The sequence below is a fragment of the Microtus ochrogaster genome, chromosome 1 (assembly GCF_000317375.1).
Source record: "Microtus ochrogaster isolate Prairie Vole_2 chromosome 1, MicOch1.0, whole genome shotgun sequence".
Classification (NCBI taxonomy): domain Eukaryota; kingdom Metazoa; phylum Chordata; class Mammalia; order Rodentia; family Cricetidae; genus Microtus; species Microtus ochrogaster.
In genome coordinates this window covers 12,216,270-12,225,930 of record NC_022009.1, presented here as the reverse complement: position 1 = coordinate 12,225,930, position 9,661 = coordinate 12,216,270, and the positions used below count along the sequence as shown (strand labels likewise).

Sequence of the window (9,661 nt, the reverse complement as noted above, 5' to 3'; positions counted from 1 at the left end):
TAAAGGGCCAAGCGGTGATTAAATGAACACAGTGTCCGTGTAATTATTTCGGGTAGAGCTAGCCATGTGGGCGGCCGGGTGCCGGGACGCAGTCCGCCGCTCCTATTTCTACAACTAAATAGGCAAGTGACCTAGGGGAAAGCTAAATACTACTGTATTGTTTAAGAAGCATAGCAGTAAAACGACTCCAATGACATTTTGTTCTGCTCATAGATCAGTTCTTTGTTCAGCCATCATAAGAAAACCTTCCTCCTGCAGATGGGAATAAGTACAGAAACCTCCTATCAAACACTATGTCAAAACAGACCTTGGAACACTCAGCCCTAAAAGGGATTCCTCCATCAAATCCCTTCTCTCATGGAACTCTGAAAAAGAGGAGGTAGAAAGATTGTAAAACCCAGAGAATATGGAGGACACCAAGGAATCAAGGCCTTCTAGAACAAAGGACTGGTGAACATATGAACTTCGGAGAGACTGTATCAACATGCACAAGGCATCTATGGATCTGCACCAGATGGGGTCCAGAGATGAAAGAAGAAGTGGACACGTGCTCCCAATCCCTAACGCACAAGCTTTCTTCAATTGATAGTTAGTTGTAAATGAAAAATTAGTTTTCTCCTAGGGAGTCTCACTGGGGAAGCAAACTGCTCTCAATGGTAGGTCCCATATCCAGCAATAGATGACCAAAACAAAATGAAATCAACAGCATCTTTGAGGCTCTTTATCTCATAATGTTACATCAAGGCAAGACTTTGTGCTCTGTTTTGTTTTTTCTATACTGTAGGTCTTTTGCATGTATATCATAGCTTCCAGGTTGGGATTTTTAGGGGATTCCTGAGAGTGCAAACGTGTGTGTCTCTGCATCAATATACATTTATTGTGAGTTTTAGGACTTGTTTCCTTGTTTGTTTTTTCAAATTCTGATTTTTTTTATTTATCACATCTTTTTATTATTATTCTTTGGATACTTAATTTGTTTTCTAAGGAGAGACAGAAAGGGTGTGGATCCAGCTGGTAAAGGATATGGGGAAGGACTGGGAGGCATGGGGGAGAGGAAGCCATAAGCAGAGTATATTGTATGAAAAGTTCTATTTTCAATAAAGAAAAGATATTTTGAGTTACTGATTCAAAGCTGTCACAGTAGGTGACAAGCCATACATCGAAAACATTCGCCGTGCCTCTGTGTCCTGTACCATGAATTTCCTAGTATATGTGACCTTCTCAGACCCCTGCAGGCAGAATTAAGATTTTTTTGGTACTGCCATACAGCTCCAAGCACATTTAAGCTCTGTATGTTGTTACCCTGTGTCTTTAATACCTGCACACATATCTGTGTTTACATCTGATTCTCATTTTAACTGCAAACCCAGTGGGTGGAGATTGAATTTTCAGTTTTCCTATCATTCCTACAAGAATCTTGTGATGACAGTTCATCCTTTTGGTTTTTAAAGAGCTATTTGAATTATTTAGAGTTGAATCAGAAATAATACCATCCTTAGTATCAAATAATAAAAATGAAAATAAAAAGAATGCTTGTCGATTATGTTGAAGGCTCTGGGTTTCATCCATAGTACCACAAAAGGTAAGCACACATCAGAATCCCTGATGACAGTACATGAAAATGTCCTCATTTAAAACACTAGCCAGTCAAATTCATCAATGAATGAAAGCAATAACACAGCACAACCAGAACGATCTTCTGCAAGCTACATCAGACTAATTCAACAGCTCAAAGTTAATCAATACAACTCACTGCAATGCAGCAAAAAAAGAAGGTTGATGAAGATTTTCTAGTTTGGCCAAAGACTGTTTAACCAAATTCAATATTCTCTTTTGACAAAACAAAAAACAAAAAACCAGGAACTTCTTTAACCTGTGTCTAGCCTTGAAGTAGACTTGAAAGCTTTATGCTAAGTTAAGGACGAAGACAAGAAAGTACACACCCACCACTCTTGTTAACATGGTAAAATAGAGATTGTCCAATGTAATCAGACAAGAAAAAGAATGAAGAGTTCAATTCTTAGAAAGAAATAAAACTCGTGAAAAGTGAACTATCCCTTAGCAGAGAAACCAATTAATGAACTACTGCATGCATCCAATGTCACAGGATTCAACAACATAAAGGGTCATGAAGAGGGGCAGCTCTCACACGTGTGACAGTAAATAAAAGGAGCCTGATTTGAGAGGGCACAAAATCCACCTTTTCATTTAGATGGCATTCTAAAAACACTAAGAGTTAATAGAGCCAGAAAAAAAAAGTATCAAGTCATGTTTGCCACAATCTGGAGGTAAAGGATGCCTACAGAAAGCTGTGCAGGGATCCTTTGCAGTAGTGAGATTGCACTATGCCTTACTCGTGATGACAAGATGCTCTGAACAGTAACAAAACAGAAGACTAAGGTGAATTTCATCTTACGTAAATTGTATCGTAATAGGGAATAAAGAACATATAAATGCTAAGATCAGACCACCCAAACTCTGCTTCTTCCCAAATGTAGAACATAGGTTATATTCTGCAAGTATAAAAAGAAAATGAGAGTGGCTGCACCTCAGAGGAATTAGTTTGCCTTCTAATTAGCTGCACCTCACAGCTAACATGGAGCTCGCCATCGTGCGTACAATGGAGAAGTCACATCATGGTCTTTATCATCTGACTCGAAGGTTGGGTTTAATTAATGTTGGTATTCAGATTTCACAGTTATGAAAATTAACCAAAAAAATCACTGTTGAGCATCTGTTAAGACAAATTCACATTAATTTCAAATACAATTAAAATTAGGCAAAAATTTTCTAAAATCAGAATACAACTTCAACTCAAATCTAAAATTCAACCAAATATTTCACAAATAATTTTTTAAATAACTCAGAACTGTAGTCATTTATATTTAGTCTTTGAGAAGGAATATTAGCCTGTCTGACTTTGCAGTTCAACAAATAAGAGTCAAGAGAGCATTGTGGGGGTGGGGGCAGGGCTCAGTCAATAAACTGCTTGCTATTGAAGCACAATGACCTGAGTCTGGATTCCCAGAAGCCATGCAAAAAGCTGGGTACAGTGTGTATTTATAATCCTGGTATTGGGGCAGGCAGTGGCAGGAGGATTCAAGGGACTTGATGACAAGCTAGTCTAGCTGAATAGACAAGCTCCAGCTTCAATGAAAGACCGTTTCAAAAAAAAAGATGGAAAGCAATTGAGGAAGGCATTCGATATCTGAACATCACATGCACAAGCCTACATGTACATAATAACTCTCTCTCTCTCTCTCTCTCTCTCTCTCTCTCTCTCTCTCTCTCTCTCTCTCTCTCAAGCTCACACACAGAGAGAAGAAAGTGCTGCAAAAGGCATAGGATACTTTTGTTTTCTTAAACACCAAGATCCCCTGTGTCTGGTAAAATCCTCCCAGAATACCATGGCACTTGGAAGAATCATCGAAAATGAAAAAGACAATATGGTATCCCAGAAACGTTGGCTCCCTCCAACAAGAAAGTCATGACTTTGTCTGGGTATAAATAATCTACTAATATGTGTGGACTGTGTATGCACACATACACACATGTCCCACCCCCTCACCTCAGCCTACCATTTGCCTCTGTCTATTAACCAGGTAGGATGACCTCTCTATGGGTTAGAACTGTGGAAAATCTATGCTATCACACACGCCTCTAGCTTTCCCAGAGTAAATTACATTTATATCATATCCATGGTGCTTTTAAAGTCCCACTCTGCTCAGTTCTGAGAGCATAAAGTGTCATAGGCAACTTTTATTAACTGCATCCTTATTATTCCAGGCTAAAAGCAAATGAAGCCAACCGATGTCAAAGCTCTCCCATCTACTGTCATCTCGCATCATGTCCCAGTGAGCCGCTGAGAGAAGTATTCTTGGAGTGTTATCAAATACAAATCCTGCAACAAGCATGGCTGTTTGCACAGGATTTCACACTGAATAATATAGTAACATCTAGAAATTCCTAACCTAGAGGGAAGGGGGAAAAAGAACATTTTAAAAGATATTTAAAAAACCATGGCATGTGCACGGGGACTTCTCCAGCAGAACCCTCGGATTCATTTTAAGCTTTTCACTTGCTCACAACTATTATTTTGAAATATGGAGCCCAAACATGGATCTTGTAAAGTTCCATAGAACAAAAATATTCCTGTGGATTGTATCTCTCAATCAGAAGCCAGGATGAGAGAATGTGTAAGCAGCAGAGAAAAAGTAAAATCAATGTGATACTTAAAATGCAAATCAAAATGAAACTATACAAGGTGTCAAGAGCACGGAGACAATGGTACTGAATAGCTTACCTTGCCTTTCTCCATCGACTTTTCCTAAAGAGCCAGGGAGCTGGGTGTCAAAGCCAAGCTGGAGGCCACATCTCTGCCTCTCAAAGTCACGTTCTTCCTCTGCAATAGAAGAAAGCGTGTGCAGGGACTTCAGGCCAGCTGGGATCGGATCGGGCCACTGGTGTGTGGTAGAGCATGAGTCTTTGGCTTGCTGATCAAGTCTGGGACTTGCCGTACTGCCAGAGTCCTGAACGTCACTATTAGAGCGTGAGAAATGGTCCTCTTCAAGAAACAGGGAGTTTGCCTCCTCTGAATTCCTATCACTGCCCTGCTCTCCATCTTCAAAGTAGGTTTCTTGAAACTTAGTATCCTCCAAGTCCTGGTCTGGCTTGTCACTCAACGCCGAATCCTGTTTGCTTAGAAGAACCAGCGACGCCGACAGTGCATCGCCTGCTTGCTGGAGAGCTTCATAAACCCGGGAGAGCCAGGAAGACAAAGGCTGAAAGAGGTTCTGGGCATCCTGAGATGCCATGGCCAACACCATGGCCAACTACCTCACGTGTACGGAGTCCACTCTTTCGGTTCCTCCAGAACTCGGGGCTCACGTGAAATACAGAACAAGCATGATGAGAAATTTGAGGTCTCTCTTTTAGAACACGCAAAACCTTATTAATACACACATAAAGAAAATATGCGCAGTACGTGAGCACTGCTGGCTGTAACTAAAACAAGGCAGCGTGCCAGTTCCTGCGCCAAGGTCTATGGAGTAGGTCTTTGCAGGGGACAGAGCAACTGTGTTTGATAGGGTAGTCTCTTAATGGCTGGGAACATTTCACTCTCAACAATTCTTGGCTGAAACAGAGGAAAGACATGCTTGCACCCGTTAAAGTCACAACTACAGACCCTTCACCAGATACCTATAGCCAATGTCAGTTAGCATTGGAGGGAGGGGAACAAAGAAACTTTATATTGAACTCTTGTGGTGGCTAAATAAAAATGACCATGAAAATCTAAACTGTGGGTTCTCCCCATGCCTGTATGCCTCCTCAGGCTCACATACAACCTCCATTAGCAGTAATGGATTCTAGTTACACGGGCCGAGAGAAGCCTGATCCCCATAGATCAGCTTAACACTATGGACAGGGTAAAGGAATCCATAGGAACAGCCAGTTATGCATGACTCTTCAAAATGCAAGAAATGCTGGAGGTTCCGTGAACAAACATGCAGAGCACAGAGAGCTAAGGAACAGGCATCTCTGTTTTGTGACACAAAGGTTTATCCTCTCAAAGGAAATGTGTGTCTGCAATGTAAAAGCTTCCAACAAATCTTAAAATAGAGTTTTACAGTTTTATGCAATCTCTAGAAATGATGCCTAGTCTTGGGGAGAAATCACTGAAAATATGTGCATGGCAAATGGATCATCCAGCTTCCTGTAGATAGATAGTTGATATCCTGTGCCATTGACTTGTGTCCCCATCTCCAAAGTTAGCCCTCTGCGACTGTGGGCCTCTGAAACATACTTCATAAGATTCATAAGCTGAAAGAGGTAACGCATGGACATTCATAGAACAGGACACTGTGAGGACCAAATAGCATATACCTATGCTTTTATACTCACATGAAAACACACACCTAGGTAGTTTTATGCCTATATATGGATGTGGGTATGGCTCTGCAATCACGGTGTAGGGTAAATGTTTCTTTGATAGCAATATCTTCCCTCAGAATCACTCCACTCCTGAAGTTTCAACCCTCTTGATCTCAGCCTTTAGCACAACTGCTTATATTCTCTTGAAAATATTTTGTTAGTGGCTCAGATCCACCGATTCACTCAGTAAACAAGTAACAAATACTGACTAAGTACCTATTAAGGACTGGGCATAATGCCAGGTATAAGGTAACCCCGAGACCACTGTCCTCAGGGAACCTGCATTTCAGTTAAATAGAAACTGGGGTCTCTCCATTCTCCTCTAAAACTGAATAATTCAAGGTTAACTTTGCAGCTCTTGTCTTCCTCTAATGGCTTATTTGCAACCACTCTTTGTCCCATGCCTTCTCCTCATTCCCCTTTATACTCACCTGCTGGGAAGGCTAACCCATCCATATTTTTGTTTCTTTGGCTGGCTTTGGTTTCTTTGGTTTGATTAGTTGGTACATTTGAGTGGTTGGTTAGTCTGAGAGAGTTTCATGTATACTGGGCTGATCTTCAACTTGCTATATAGCCAAGGATGACCTTGAACCTATGAGACTATTGTCTTTATATCCTGAGTTCTAAGATTACAGGCATGTAAAACTGTACTTTGTTTATATGGTGCTGGGACCAAAGTCGAGGTTTCTGCGTTCTAGGAAGCATGCTACCAACTGAATTATTTTCATTTTAAACCCTACTTTAATTTTAAACTTTTATAAACTCAAAATAAACATCTCTAGCCCTTCACTTGCTCCTTCTTTTCTTACTCTTGTCATAAATCCAAGTCAGTAGTGCGAACTTTGGTAGTTCAGAGTCATCTAGTAAACTAAGAAAGCACACAAAAGTCTAGGTTGGCTGCAGGAATAAGCCTGGCCAAGATCCCTGTATTTGTTATCTTCCTTGGAGGACCCAACCCCTATTAAAGGTTGATATTTTAGGAAAATAAAATCTGATGTAAGGAAACAGATACGCATTAATGTGCCGCACTAAAATCTTAAATTCAGTTATTTCAAACCCAGTATGTCACTTTGCTGCAGGGATTCAGCTCTTGGGTCACAGGACCATGTGACTGTGACTCTCTTTAACATACTCCCCTCTCTTCCTTCCAGTCAATCTGCCATTAGCTTTTGCTCTCCAGCTAGTGTCTTGTCCAAGTTCCCATTCTCTCCTATCACTCACCTGGTTTGTGTCAATCTCTTGGTTTTCCCAGCTCCCATGGAACCCTGTGTTCCCCACAGCCTTTCATTTGGATTTACTGCGTCTCTACCTCTGCAATGGAGGCCCCAGGGAGAGTGGAGGCCGTCTATTTTGTTCTCAGTGCCTAGAATTGTCCTGAACACAGGGGAAGCAAATCAGCAAGTACAGTCAGAGATCTCATTAGAATCATGCCTGGAACAGTGCTCAGTGGAAGTTACTGACTCAATCATGTTGTTGCATTTATGAATTAAACCTACACAGAGCTGCCATGGGAATCTTCCGGGGTGTGAGTCTACAAATTTCCTATTTAGTACATTATCTTGTCAGCATTTGCTCTTGTCACCCACTTCCACAACCCACCATTTTGGGTTGCCTTTGCTGCTGCTTGGATGACTTCATTTCTTTTACTTTTGACCCAGAAAGTATTTTGCCTAAGCAAAAGCGCTCCAGGCAATAGAGACCTGGAAGGCCTCTCTGAGAAATCAATGACTTTAGCCATCTTTTCCTGTCTTTACAATTCATATAGCCCCACTTTTCATCCCAATGGAATGTCTAGCTGAGCATAGGCTGGCCCCGGAGAAATTGCCAGAATGAGAACTCAGCCATTCCTTACCGCCCCTCACTGTGAGGTTTTATATGTCAGTCATGCTGATACACTGAGAATTTCCATAAGTGGCCTCAATTTTTCCTGATTTTTATTTGTTTATCCCAGATGTCTTCATACCTGGCCTGCCTCACTTTTTCCATTGAAACTCTTATGGCTTTCTCTGCTAATTCTTCATCTACAACTAAAGACATGGCCTCAGAGTACTCAGAATATGTCTTTATGTTATAAAATTACATTTATTTGTCAATATTCTTCTGATGGGTTGGTAGTCCACAAGTTTGAGAAGTATTTTTATAGGTTACAGCTCCAGAATCCACATAAGGCAGGAGGAGCTCTGACATGTTGGTTATATGGATGGATGGTTATGTGTATGTATTGATGGGTAGAGATGGATAGATGAATGGAATGGGTGGGTAGATGCGTGGATTGATAGAGAGGTAGGTGTGTGTGTGTGTGTGTGTGTGTGTGTGTGTGTGTGTGTGTGTGTAGGGATGAGTGAATCGATGGTGGGCTACTGGGTGGATGGGTGGATGAGTGTGTGGATGAAGGTTATAGTGAAAATGCTTAACACCAGGTGGTCTTGATTCTATCGTTTATCATCATCTGTAAAATGGAATTCCCTTACTCTATCAGTTCCTTTCATCTCTAAAATTCAGGAACATATCAAATATGCCAAACAGCATAGTGACTGAGCCTGGATATATTAAGAATATGTTGGCATACAAGAGTTCCGCAATAGCCCAGAGTGGAGTATAACAAAGGTTTGTTTATTTGGGGGTAAACCCACAGGAAGAGTAACAATCCACAGTCCTCTGTGTGCACTAGGAACTGGAACCAAATCCAGCAGCCAAGAGTCCTGCTCATGCTCTTTGTCTGCCTTTATAGTACATGAGACCATACCCAAAGTGGGCTGGTTTCTTAAAGGCTATTGGCTGAAGGAGTTCCCATAGCAAGAATAAAATTGCCTTTTCAGGAATGAGTTCTAAATCTTTATTAATTTGATAATATGATAGTTAACTGTCATGCTATCTCAAAAACAATGCAAAAGAGACCAAATCTCCATCTAACTATGGGGGGAAATGTCTAGTTGTTGTATTCGAGAATGCTGAAAAGGAACAGCACCTGTGTCTGTAAACTACCGAGTTGGTAATACTGGGTACCACTCATAAACATAAACCCAAAGGATATCAGTTCAGACAAAGCAGTCATGGAGATGTTTTTAAGTAAATATCAACTTGATTGAGCGGGCACACCAAGGGCGATGCAAATGTGTATTTATGGTTCTAGTTCTTTGGAGTACTTTCTTATATCTGGTGAGAAGATGACATGACTCCTGGTCAGATGAATATGTGGAAAAGAGAAAAAGAGACGGGCGGGGGGTGGGGTGAGCTAGCTTTATTATGCTACTGTGATAAAACACTGTAAATAAAAGCAAGTTTGGCAGAAAAGGGTTGGTTTGACTTAAACTGTAAGATCCCAGGTCATAATACACATAGAAGGAAGTCATACCAACAGCTCAGGTGGGAATGAGAAGCAGAAACCACAGGTTTGTTTGCTGGCTCCCTCACGCTGACCTGCTCCAGCTCACTCACTCATGCTCAGGCTTAGCTAGCTCCCTTAGACAGGTCAGGACTATCTTCCCAGTCAATGGCCTGCTCCCACTGGGCTGGGACTTCCTATATCAACAAGCCCATTATCTCAGGCTTCTTATTAACTAACACTTATATCTTAAATTAACCCATTTCTATTATTCTGTGAATAGCCATGAGGCTGTGACCTACCATAAACATTCTGGCATCCTTCTTTAGCAGCTACATGGAGTCTCTATGGCTCTGCCTTCTCTCTCTCTCTCTCTCTCTCTCTCTCTCTCTCTCTCTCTCTCTC

At 41.2% G+C, this 9,661-nt stretch overlaps 1 protein-coding gene across 3 annotated transcripts in view; it reads right to left on the bottom strand.

Annotated features, from left to right (window-relative positions):
• Positions 1 to 9,661, bottom strand: part of Syt16 (synaptotagmin 16) — a 264,439-nt gene that overhangs the window by 92,938 nt on the left and 161,840 nt on the right. For 2 of the 3 annotated variants that reach the window (XM_005343210.3, XM_026779434.1), the window contains exon 2: positions 4,304 to 5,134. The exons of the other annotated variant lie outside the window; for it this stretch is intronic. In XM_005343210.3, coding sequence (XP_005343267.1) covers positions 4,304 to 4,826 — 523 coding nt within the window. In that variant the 5' untranslated portion in view covers positions 4,827 to 5,134. The remainder of the gene's footprint in view (positions 1 to 4,303; positions 5,135 to 9,661) is intronic. 3 annotated transcript variants of the gene reach the window in all.